The following is a 12845-nucleotide window of genomic DNA, read 5'->3' on the forward strand; positions in this document are numbered from 1 at the left end:
AACCGTCTTACATCTCCTCTCCTTGCTTTTGGGTTTTGACTGTGGGGAACTGTGGTACCCTGGGTAGACCCCTCTCTGCTCTCCCTTCCTGTAGTAGTTAATATTTTTTTTAATTATTACATGCTATGAAAAGATATGAAGATCATCTGTTTATAGCCCATCCTTCAAAAAACAATCTACGAATCCGGATTAAAACACACATCTGTGATCTCTAAAAAGTTACCAGTGCAGTATGAACATGACAAAGCTGTCAATTTCCCCTAAATTAGCCAGTCAAAATATTTTTTTTCTCAAATCCAGATTCTCTTGTAAAAATTCTTTATATTTTATAAAAATAGATTTTTCTTGAAACCCATTTTCAGCAAAGAGACCACCTCTTTGGCAACATTAATGATATTAAATTGTTAATGTCATCAGGTGTCCTCCTCGGCCCCATTCCCCTAACAGAAGGCTGCTGAGTTCACATGATAGAAAAGAAAAGGAAAAGAAAAATTAAAAAAAATTGCAAAAGTTTTTTTCTTTCCTGTTTTGCAATTTTTATTATTCCTCTTTTAATTTGAAGTTGGAGGGGTTTACCAATCTAATTGGAGTAAAATGTTTTTGAAAAGGACAAAAAAAAGAAAAATCTTGTTCTTTCTTTTTAATTCCATTGCTTTGTAAAAATTCTGTTTGTTTTTTTTATGTTTTTTTTTCTGTGTGTTTTTTTTTCTTCAAATAAGCGAATGGTCACCTTAAAAAGATTCCCCTTCAAAGAAGGCGGTAAAGTTAGCCGGCTGGGTAAAAATCCCTGTACATCGTCATCTATGTAGGTCATATTCAACAATAACATCTATAAAGAACATTCAATGCATCAAAGGTTTGTTTTGTTATTTTCTAAGCATTATATAAAACCCTTTCCTGGTACATCTCAGGATATCCAATGTTTTAATACTTAGGCAACACTGGCTTAGAAAGTCCATGGTTGAACATAAGCCTCCAAAAGTTTGTTTCTCTCTCTCCTTCTCTCTCTCTCTTTTTTTGTGTGTGTTTTGTTCGTATATATTTATATATATATTTGAATAAGTAAGGATATGAAATTCAGGATTTGTGGGTTTTGTTGGTTTTGAAGGAAACTTGCAACACTCGGTCTCCCAGGCGGTATCCGTTAAGGCTGGCGATCGCCATGGCGGCCTCATCGTAATTGGTCATGGTGACAAAACCGAACCCCTTGCACTTGTTGGTGTTGAAGTCACGGATGACTTTGACGTTGTTCACAGCCCCAAACGGGCCAAAGAGCTGCCACAGGACACTCTCGTCAGAGTCGGGAGACAGGTTGTAAACAAAGATGCACCAACCAGTCCCGGTGTGCCCCGGGATGTTCATTCCAACCAGGCTTGTCATCCCGTCGATTGTGATGGGGGAGAACCTGGGAGCAAATAGAGTAGGGGGAAATCTAGATGTCGCTCTGAACATGGGATCACTACTCCCCCTGCTCCACCCCTAACCCCAATGCACACAGACACAGACACAGAACACGGAGAGCTCAAAGTTTGTCCCCTGACAAAACAGAAGCCTGTAGCATTTTCTTTTGACATGACAGAGGGCCTGGAGGGTTCTCACTCACTGGCCCAGGGATGTACTTACAGAGGAGACTCTCAGATAAATTTCTCAAGATCTATTCCTATATTCTACTCGCATTTAAAGAATGGAGTGTTTTTGGTGATATGGGTTTTATTTTTCTTTTTTTAATAGGGTGAAGGGGAGAGAATAAATTACTTGTTAACTGAAAACAAAATTAATAGTAATTCTAAAAAGAGTGGCCTTAAAAAGATTGGCCCCTCTGGCAGTCAGCCCAAAGTCTAATCATTTCACAACTCTGCTTGACTTTGAGTGGGGGTTTTGATGTTGGTTCTGTTCATCTCAGTGTCACTGCAAAAAGGTCCCAGAAATGCTGCCCCTTCCTGGAAGCCACGATTCCTCATCCCTTCGTGGCTCTCTACAAAATCCTGCAGTCACATCATCCCAGGGACCCCATGCGCTCACAGAATCCCTGACAGCGTTAGGCACAATCCTTCACACAAAGCAGGCACTGCATAAACGCTATTTTTATTATTATCATTTTTAAAGTTTGGGTTTTTAAAAAAATTCAGACCTGGAAGGTTTACCTATGTGTTTAACTGCCATTTTGATCTTGTATTTTTTTTAATCTATTGGCAATCACCTGACATATGCAAGGTGTCACGGGAGGCGCTAAGGCCGGAGATGGGCAAGGAAGGTGCTCCCCCCACTTTCAGCACATGCCCTGCAGACACCTTCTCTAGGGTATCTGGGTCCCAGGGGCCATGTTTGTCCTCCAGGAAGGAGGCTGAAGAGGGGAGAAGGAGAGGAGAATGCTGGGGGAAAAAGAGAATTCTGCCCTTCTCCTCAGTCTGGTGATTCAGGTTCATGGTGGAAGCTGAGAGTTTGTGTTTAGGCAAGTCAGGACAGGGAGTCACTTACCGTAAAGGGTAGGGGTGGGTGGCTAAAATACTGTCTGGTTAAAGGGTACAAGTGTCCTCCCAAATATGGGTGGGTGCGTGGAATCAGGCACTAACTGGAAAGAGAAGGAAAACCTACCTGTGTCTAGTCAGCTAGTGAGACACAAACATGAGCCCAAAGGACAAGTGACACTGACATGACCCCTCCACCCCACCCTGCCCCACCCATCAGGGAAACTCCTGAGGAGTTCTGAGATCGAGCCTTGACCTGTAATCCAACCTGCCCCCCACCGAGCCCAACCCGAACCCCCACACTTCTTGAAATGAAACAACAAAAGAACGCAAAGAACCAAAAAGGAAGTTGGTATAGGTTAAACCTGTGAACGGAAGACACCCAAGACCAGTTAAGGTGTACACAGTTACATTCCAAAGGCTGATTTAATGTGAAGCACTGAGCTGGGAGGCAGGGGACCGAGGGGATGCCTGTGGCCTTCTCTGATCTGATTCTTTCCATGGCCAAGGGATCATCAGCTATGTGAGTAAGATAGTTTAAATCTGATTTCATCTTGTCAGGTGATTGTCCCGTCAATAAAACATTTGTTGAGCACCTGATGTATACAAGGCCCTTGTCATTTTTAGGAGCCTGTGTCTTCTCATGGTACCTTGGCAGTGCCTGAACTACCATTCAAAGGACCTCCAAGACCCTGGTAGTTGGAATTATTTGCCCAAGGCCAGACAGGTAGTCGGCAGCAGAGCCAGGATTTGGGGCTGACTCCAAAGCCCAGGACTCTCTGCCATTATCCCTGCATTGTTTGAGTTTGCAAAATTAGCTAGAGAAAAGACAGATGATTTTCTCCTAAAAGTAGCCATTAAAGGGCCAGGTTATTTCTTAAGCCAAGGCACTGTAGCTGTGACACCTGAACCAAGTTAGAGTCCCACCTGTAAATCAAAGAAAAAAACGTGAGATGCACACATACTCTGTGTGCCCTTAAAAGAAACAAACAAACAAAAACCAACTGAAGTCCGAACTAAAAATTAAGGATTTGACATGCTGGTGGAAGAAAAAGTAATTAAAGAAATTTCAAAAGTTAGTGAATTAAAAAAATAATAAATTATAGCACCCATCTGTGCCAACACGGACATCTGGCGATCTGTGGAGTCTTAATTACCTCTTTACGCCATAGGCCATATTAAGCAAATTGTCCAGCCTGAAAAGAGAAGGAGGGTCTCGGGGTTAATTTCTCACAGATGGCAAGATTGAGCAATGGAACGATTCATTCTGATGGCCCCCTTGTCAGACAGAGACACTCGAGCGCTTCCCCCGACAGGCCTCCTAAGCTCTTCGAGGGGCAGCTGCCCCTCCCCCTGGGCCCTCAACATGGTGGGACACCCAGTAAAGAGCCATTGGGTCCTGGAGGAAAGCCTGCTCAGCCTCTATCTCTCCCTTTCCAGGTCTGTATCAGCAACTAAAAATAACTCCTTACCCCGCTCCACCCTCTAAGCCTTTTTTTCCTTAATTTCTGAATTTTAGGTTGGGTATAAAATCATCTTAAATGCTGCTTTAACCATTCACCTTTCACTGCAATCAAACTTTCTGTTTGACACGAACCAGTGGCACCCCAGTTGTATCCCTTCCAAATGTTACCCCTTTTGGAGGGGGTGGTGGGCTTGGTAGGGCAGAAAGAAGGAGAGGAGGATAAAAAACCCCAAGCCACCAGCTGAATGCTGCTCACCCCAAACTGTCCTCTCCTGGGTGAATGGCCAGCGTGCGCTAAGCCACCTCCCACCCGGCCCTCCCGGGAAAGCGGCTCAAACCCTGGGGGCAGCAGTAGCCATGGTTTCCATTATTAGAAACCTCCAGGAGAGGGTTTTTTACATAAATACTGTATGTGCGCTCACACAAAGTAAAAATTAGATGACTTGGATGCTCGGTGAGGAAGAAATCATTAGCAATTTCAGCTCCCATTATCATCCCTGGCAATGGAGAGGACTCCAAAAAAGCTAAGTGTCTGTCTTGACCCCCACCCCCACCCCCCAGCCCAGGCCAGTCCTTCCTGCCACATTCCTAGGAGATCCTAGGTAATGAAAATCACCCTTTAATTAAGAGAAGAGAGTGAAGGGGGAGGGAAGGGGGGGAAAGTGCTCCTGGAAATACATTAGGGGCCATTAAGAGAATAGCTCCCCCTCCCATTAGTCATAGACCAAGCCTTCAAATAAGCAAATCACAGGAAAATCCCCTCCTCCTCCCACCAAAAAAAGGGGGAGAAGCTACACAGGGCTTCTGTCCATCAAAAGCAGGCATCCGGTGGTAATGACCCCAGGAAGCTAATTAGGCCTGGAATAAATCTTCCCGAATTGTGTTCTAGGCCACCAGGATCTTACAGCAGAAACAGCAGCTGGGATAGAGGCTTCATGGGAGCAGAAACCCACTCCCCAGTGGGAGCTACCTGCTGGGGAGCGGAATCCAGACTCTGCCCTCTTTGCTTGGACTGTCCCTTAGGAAAGCCAAGTGAGAGTCACAGAGGAAGCAGAAGCCCTAGGGGTCAAGAGGTCACCCAGTCCATCACCCTCCTCCCCCCAGGGAAGTGACTGACCCAAAGTCAGAGTGAACTTATGGCCTCATTTTAGTAATTAAGCTCACTGGCTTAAAAAAATTCTCATATTGTACTGCTTGCCTTCTCAATGGTGGAGAAGAGGCTGGAAGAAGGGAGATAATTGTGAACTCAAAATTTTAAAACAAGAATGTTAAACTAAATATAATTACTTTTTAAAATTATTTTTAAAAATTCTCTGTCTTCCTCTCTCCCAACCCCATCTATTCATCTTTCTCCATGGTCAAAAAATATGAGATCTGAGGGAGACCTTGGTCAATTCCAACCCCGTTCATTTAACAGAAGAGGATCTGTGGACCCAAGAAGAGCAATGCTCTACTGGCATACAGGGCCCTAGCCCAGGCTCTTCCTGCCTGCCCTTACCTGAATCTCTGTGCCTGGTGGTGCAGAGGCCCCGGGTAGCGTCTGTTGGGTGACTGGTAGAGCTGTGAGAGCAGGGCCTGGCTCGTCTTCTGGCTGGGGTTGTTGGCAAACTTCACAGTAATGGGTTCCGTAGCACCACTGGGCTTCTGGCCGTTCAAGCCTTTGATGGCTTCTTCTGCCTCTATTCTCTTGTCAAAGCGGATGAATCCCACGCCTCGAGAAACACCTGAGCGGGGGGGAAGAGACCGGGGTTAAAAAAGAGGTAAAGAAGCAAAAAACAGAATGATCCAAGCCAGAAGGAAAAAACATAGAACCCATCTCATCTATACTGTTACTCTCTGAAAGAATGTAAACGCCTTGAGGGCAAGGGCTGTTTCACTTTTTGCCCAGCACAGTAAGCACTCAATACATGTTTGTTACAGACTGATGGATCCCTTCTGGCACTCTGCACAGGGCTCAGCATGCAGTAGGCATTTAATAAATGCTCTGTCAAAGTCTGAATTAAATCCATGGTAGGTATGAGGAGGAACATCTTGATGAAGTGATGCTAGTCTAAGTGGCTGCACCTGAGGTCTGGGACCCTGAGGAGCAGAGAGAGTGGAGATGGCCACGTCTGTGGGGCCCAGGGCAGAGACAAAACTCAAATCCAGGCAGTCTGGGTCCAAATGCGGGCTCGTCTTCTACAGTGGCAGAAAACTGACTCTCATGGAGGTGGGGTATCTCACCCAAGGTTGCACAGCTTTTAAGTGACAGGGGCAGGATAGGGGCTTGGGCCTAGCGAGCTGGGGGAAGGGGACCCTACAACTGCTATTCAGCCCTGGAGAGGACTTCCAGAGGACAAAAGTCAGTGGGCTCAGGCCAAAAGAGCACAACAGATCTGGGTTCAAGTGTAGCATTTGAGGGTGGGGTGAGATTGTTGTGCCCTGCCCCAAAGAGCAGAACTAGAAGCAAGGCAGGGAGGGGAAGCCTCAAAAAAGTAAACTGAAGCTTCACTGACGTCAGGGAAGTTTCTTAGCATATGGAGCCATCCCAAAGGAGAACAAAATGCCTGGGGAGGGAGGGGATTTCCCTTCCTGGGAAGGCGGGCGGCTTTTTGGATGCTGGTTTGACCAGAGGGTCCTGTGGTCTCTCCTGGCAGGGACACCCTGTGCCTAAAGTTCCTCCCATTCTCTGGACCCACGGAAGAAGACGTTCCTTTCCATCCACTACCAAGGCATCTGCCCAAAGGACTCCAATGCAGGGAACCTGGCAAACACATGAAACACCCTGGTGGCAAACTGCCCCTCTCACAAGGCAAAGCCTGCATCGGCATGGGACCCAGGTGCAAGGAGGCTGGCTGGTGAGGAGGCAGTGGACATGACATCCAGGGCACAGCGGGACACACACATCAAGGTGAGGGTCTTGTGTATCACTTACCACAGGGCTGCCTCATTACCTGTATCCTTGAATACCTGGTAAGTGATGAGCCTTTTATCCAAGAGACATAAAGAGCTGAACCACCCGGGGAGAGGGTGAAGAGAGCTTATTTTAAGGGTGGGGGAGGTGACTGGCCTGCATTTTTTTTTCAGTTCTAAGACCTGGTTTTAAATTCCAGCTTTGCCAATAAACTCGCTGTGGGACCTCAAGCCAAGCAGCTTCCCCTCTCTGGGTCTCAGTTTCCACATCTGTAAAAGCAGGTGCTCAGATGAGCTCAAAAATATTCTGATTCAACCAGTCACCTTCAGCCATTCTCTGCTGAGCAAACTAGACATCAGCGAAGAGGTACGTGTGTCTGTGTGCTTACACACCCACATCCTTCTTCAGTTAATACAGTTGTGGACCCAGATGGAGAATGACATACATATACACACACGTATGTGTGCATACAGATGATATACATACGCATACGTATATATGTATATAATATATATACACACGTACACATGGGTGTGTATGTGTACACACACACACAACACACACACACACACACACACACACTCCCCTCCCTTGAACATGACTTAAACCCTTTAGTAGAATACAAGCTCCCTGAGGGTACGGACCAAGGATTCGTTTGATCATTCTTTCAGCAAGGCCCAGCACATTCATAAGATGCTTGCTGATGACTGATTCGATGGCCTGAGGATGCCGTTTGGTGGAGAAGGAGCCATCACCTGAAGCCTAGCCAGACCTGCATGTGGCGTGATTTCTGGTCATGGCACCTCTATGTTCCTGGGCTCTCAGGGGCAAATTTCCAGTCAGGAGGAAGCTGGGGGTCACTGGGAGTGGGCTTCCTTCAAGGCCTCCTCTGGTCTCACCTGCTCCTTGTCCTCTGCTTCTGGCCACTCTGGGTCTGTCTCGTCCCCATCTAATATTTACAGTTGTCTCCCTGATTACAATGTGAACTCCTCAAGGGCAGAGACTTCTTTGTCTTTGTCATTGGTTTGAGTTTTTTGGTGTCCCTATTGTTTAGTGTTTATACTTTAAAAATGCCTTCTTTACTGTATTTTTAGAGGCCCAAAGAGGTCACACAAGAAGTGTCCAAGCTGAAATTTGAATCCAGGTCCTCTGACTCTAAAGGAAACCTGAGAACTTCCTTTGTGCTAACCAGCATTTATTAAGCACCTATTATGCTGAATGTGCCAGATATGCAGCCTAAATCAAAAACCCATCTAAGGTGTTGAGGTGGCTGCCATCTGTGCTGGGGAATGGAATGTCCACCCTGGTGACATCATGAATCCTGAAGCCCAGGAGTGAGTGGGTGTGTGTGTGTGTATATGTATGAGTGTGTGTGTGTGTTTCTGATACACAGTGTATGAGAGTTAAAATAAGGAGTGCCTGGATGCAGAAGGGTTAAACAAGCCCTAACTGACTCGCCCCTTAAACCCTGCTAGAACTGACTAGAAGCAGAGCTGGGAGCGGGGCCTGTGTGCTTCAGCACCATGGACAGGGATGGGGGAAGGTGGCAGGAAAAAGCCCCCAAACGAACCTGTGACTTGATCCACCAGGATGCGGGAGGTGATGATACGGCCATACTGCGAGAAGAGCTGCTCCAGTTCTTTCTGGGTCATGGTTTTTGGGAGGCCGCTGACGTACAAGTTTGCATCCCGAATGGATGCTGAGCTCGGACGGGCGTAGGAAACCTGGAGGGGGGAAGGAGGAGGAGGGGTGGGGAGGGAAAGAAAGAGGAGGAGGAGAGAAGAAAGAAGAGGAGGAGGTGGGGAGAGGAAGGGGAAGAGAAGAGGGGAAAGGAGGAGGGGGAGGAGGAAGGAGGGGGAGGAAGAACAGAAGGGAGAGGGAGAAGAGGAGTCAGTCCACCTTCACTGACCCAACCCTGAATGCCAGCTTAAATAACTCCCCTTTGAGGGTCCTCATGAGAGCCAAGAAAGCCTTTCATCAACCTGAAACAAACCAAGCCCACAGCTAGGGTTCTGTGGAACAAGCATCGGCAGGTAAAGGAACCACCACTTCTACGCCCCTTATCTCACACACAGATCTGACTCCTCAGAACCTCCTGCCACCTTCCCCTACAAATTCATTAAAGATACCAAGTTCCTGGCCAGCTCCATCTCTCTTTCTTCCCAGCCCTAGCTGAGAGGGCTCAGTGAGCCACCCCATCCTCCCTCCCTCTGATTACATCTGTACCAGGGTGGGTCAACCCAGACAGCTCCAGAGTGACCCCCAAGGAGGCCAGACCTCAGCAAGCCAGACAAGGCAGTGGGGAAGCGAGAGCCCATTGGTGCACCGAAGAGGAGGTGCGATTTCAGAAAAATTATCTCCCTGGATCTCTGTGAACTGTTTTCTTCCAAAACGCTAACAGAGACGTGTAAACAGATCTGAAATTCCATCTGCAAGGAGCCAAATCTGCAGCGTACACATAAGCAAAGCACATTTCAGTAGTCATTAATTTTAGATTTTTTTAAAATTTATTTTTATTTTTTATTTTTTTAAATTCAAAAGACAAACAACACCCAGTGTTGGCGAGGATGCTTTGCAGCCAGTCTCTCCTGCTCCAGCTATTTCTAGGGCAGGCACGGCTCAAAATAGAGCTGGCCAGTTCTACAGCCTGCCTGCTGCTGCTGCTGCTGCTGCTGGACAGCGGCCTGGCCACCGGGAGCATGCCTCGGCAAGCAGTCTTATTTAACCTAGACTAACAACTCGTGATTGCTGCATGCATGTGCACCCATGTGCAGAGACATAGGTACACACATGTGTAAGCACAGTGAGGCAGTCGGTACAGGTGTTCACAGAAGCCATGTTTTCACTACATGGGGGCCAGCACATTTGGGAAAGAATGCAGGCCTGGTGGCCATGTATCCAGGGGCTTGCTCCCTGCCTCTATCCCCAACACTGGGCCCCAAGTCCCTCCCCACGACACACATGATGGATCGCTTTCTCTGATCTTCCCTAAAAATAGATGTTGACTCAACAGACAGAGAGATGGGGTGAGAGTGACTAATGTTAGTTCTTGGTGTTGGAGGCAGAGGCGGTGGTCTGCAGCATTTGGCACTGGGGCTTTAGGGTAGGAGGGACAACAGGGTCTTTAAATTCACAGGGGGCCAGACAGCCTTGGTGGGCTGTTGGATCTTCTACCATAGGATCGGGGGGGGGGTGGGGGGCTTCTGCCCTGGGCCAGCCTGGGCTGATGGCCAGTAGAAACTGACTCTCCTGAGCCGGGTCTGAGTCAACCAAGGGGTCCATGGCATAGAGTTAAGAACCCTGGAGAAGTAGGACTTGTCTTGGCCCCTCTGTGCAGGCACAGGGACATTCTAGAACCCAGAGAAACAACCCAGGATCCAAGAGGATGCTGGGGCTAACCCTCAGTGGTGTCTATGAGGGACGGAGGGGCGGGTGAATCCCAGTCCCATATATGTTTGTCTGTCAGTCTAATGTCCAAGGGCCAAGAGAGGGACAGCCCATATCCCTGATGAGCCCCCTTTCCACTCTCTGCCACGGAAGGCTAGGCTAAGACAGCAGAGCTCAGAGCAAAGGGGTGTTTTCTGTTACTCCAGCTTCATTTTAATGAAGAGGCTGGATTAGAATCCCAGAATGTAGTCAGTCAATTGGTCAAGAAACAAACACTTCCTAATCACCTCAGCTAGGTGCCAGGTGCTGTGCTTAGGAGGGGATGGGGCAGGGAAAAAACATTTGGTATTAAGCCCCTACTATGTGCCAGGTACTGAGCTAGATAGGGAAGAAGAAGGAAACAAGTATTTATTATTAAGTACCTACTATGCACCAGGCACTGTGCTAGACATGGAAGGAGAAAGGAACAGAAATTTGCTATTAAGCCCCTACTATGTGCCTGGCACTGTGTTAGGTGCTTTATGAGTATTACCTCATGTGATGTCAGAAACAAAAGGGAAACAGCAAAACCCCATCCTTGGTAAATGGGCATGCATTTCAGCACTGGAGAGCTCATCACCTTTTAAAGCAGCCGTCCTTTCTGCTGGGGGATGCTCTAACTAAAGGGGAAGGCTTTCCTCCTACCATAGGAGGCAGAGGGCATCTCCGAGGCTGCCTCCACCCCAACTGGGCCTGAATTCCTACCATCTGGTTGCAAGCACAGGGAAGCTGAGAGCCTGGCACAGGCCACCTTTTGGGAGTCTGGTCCCTTTGTCCATCTGCCTGCCTCCAGCATGTTGTCGGGGGAACGCTGTGGGGAGGATGGAGGCGCTTTTATCGTTCAGAGCTCAATTCCCCAGAGCATCTCGGCTCTCACAAAGTCACATTATGAACTCTGTTTAGACCAATACTCCTCAGTAAGACGCTGGGAGATAGATCAGCATGTATAGGCATGGGGCACACACATGTACACACAGGTACAGCAAAAGAAAGCATGAGCCATAGGGAGAAATGCAACCTCAGAGGGGCCTAGTCAATCGATTAATCATTAAATGTTTCATAAACACCCACTGTGCGTCAGGCCCTGGGGATAAAAAGATGAGTGAAACAGTCCCTGCCCTCAAGAAGTTAGCATTCTAGAGGGGAAGACTACATGTTCACAGATAAGCAGCTAGGATAGATACCAAATAGATACAAAGTGAGTGGGGCATATCAGCCACTGAGGGAGTCAGGAAAAGTCTCCAAGAACATGGGTACTTTAGCTGAGCCTGGAAGGGAGCTACAGGTTCCAAAAGGTAAAAGCAAAGAGAGAGAGCATACCAGGCATGAGGGATGGCCTGTGCAAAGACAAGGAGGTGGGAGATGGGACCTCATAGACAGGGAACAGCAAATAAGCCAGTCTGGCTTCCTTCATCCAGATTTGAGAACCATAGAACCTCCAAACTGGAAGGGACCTCAGAGGCATTGAATCCACTTGAGAGCATCTCTGATAAATCAGGAGCCATTTGGCTTCAGCTAGAAGCCAAATGTCAGTGTTCACTCCCTCCTGATTCCACTCATTGCACTTTTAGATGCTCTTAGGCTGAGGAAGCTTCTCACCACGAATCCAAAAACGTCCTCTCTCTAGTGTCCTCAATGCTGCTAGCACCTAGGTTACTAGGCCTAGCCCAGAAATGGAATTCTCATGTATAATATGAGAAAAGGGGGCCAGGGTCCCAAACAACCATCTTAACCATTTCTCTGCACAGGCTCGTTAACTGACAACAAATGGATATTCATGGTACAAATGGCTTGTAAAGTGGGGGGCACCCTTGAACTTATTCCAAAGGAGTGTGCCCTCACCCTCAGAGTCCTGGAATTGCAAGAGATGCCAGTGGACATCTGGTCCAACCCTGGGCCTGAGGAAGAATGCCCATATGACAATACACCCAAGTGGGCATCCAGCCTTGGCCTCTTATGCTAGGACGGATGGCTCCTTCTTGCTTCAGGGGGAGGAGCGGCTGTTCTTCCTCTACCAACCAGCTGGCAGTTGGTGCCAGGGTATAAAGATCTCTGTTCACTGATGGAATGTATGCCCTTTGAGGGCAGTGGCAGTCTCACTTTTGTCTTTAGATTCTCGGTTCCTAGGCGCAGTGCCTGACGCGTGGTAGGTATTCCTACGGGTGGGCAGTTACAGAATGCCAGACCCGATGTCAAGGTGACCTCAGACACTTTCTAGCTGTGTGACCCTGGGTAAATCCCTATTTTCCTCAGTTTTCTCAACTGGAAAATGGGGATAATAACACCATCTAAGTCCCAGAGTAGTTGTCAGGGTCCAATGAGATACTAAATGTAAAGCGCTCAGCGCAATGCCTGGCATACAGTAAGTGCCACATAAATGTTGGCTGCTATGATTCTTATGACTTCATAAACATCTGATAATAATTATAACATAAATTATACAGCACTTTAAGGTTTGCAAAACACTTACAAATATTACTCCATTTGGTGCTCACAGTAGCCCTGAGAGATGAGACAGACAAAGACTAAGTGGTTTGCACAGGGTCACACAGCTAGGAAGTATCAGAGGCCATGTTTGAACTCGGGTCTTCCA

General features: G+C 47.5%; 1 protein-coding gene across 2 annotated transcripts in view; it reads right to left on the minus strand.

Annotated features, from left to right (window-relative positions):
* Nucleotides 1–704: 704 nt before the first annotated feature.
* Nucleotides 705–12845, minus strand: part of ELAVL4 (ELAV like RNA binding protein 4) — a 136115-nt gene continuing 123974 nt past the window's right edge. For both annotated transcript variants that reach the window (XM_036755356.1, XM_036755355.1), the window contains exons 4-7: nt 8397–8550; nt 5432–5657; nt 3626–3664; nt 705–1405 (exon numbers count right to left, since the gene is read on the minus strand). In XM_036755356.1, coding sequence (XP_036611251.1) covers nt 1078–1405; nt 3626–3664; nt 5432–5657; nt 8397–8550 — 747 coding nt within the window. In that variant the 3' untranslated portion in view covers nt 705–1077. The remainder of the gene's footprint in view (nt 1406–3625; nt 3665–5431; nt 5658–8396; nt 8551–12845) is intronic.

This window comes from Trichosurus vulpecula, chromosome 4 (genome assembly GCF_011100635.1).
Source record: "Trichosurus vulpecula isolate mTriVul1 chromosome 4, mTriVul1.pri, whole genome shotgun sequence".
Classification (NCBI taxonomy): domain Eukaryota; kingdom Metazoa; phylum Chordata; class Mammalia; order Diprotodontia; family Phalangeridae; genus Trichosurus; species Trichosurus vulpecula.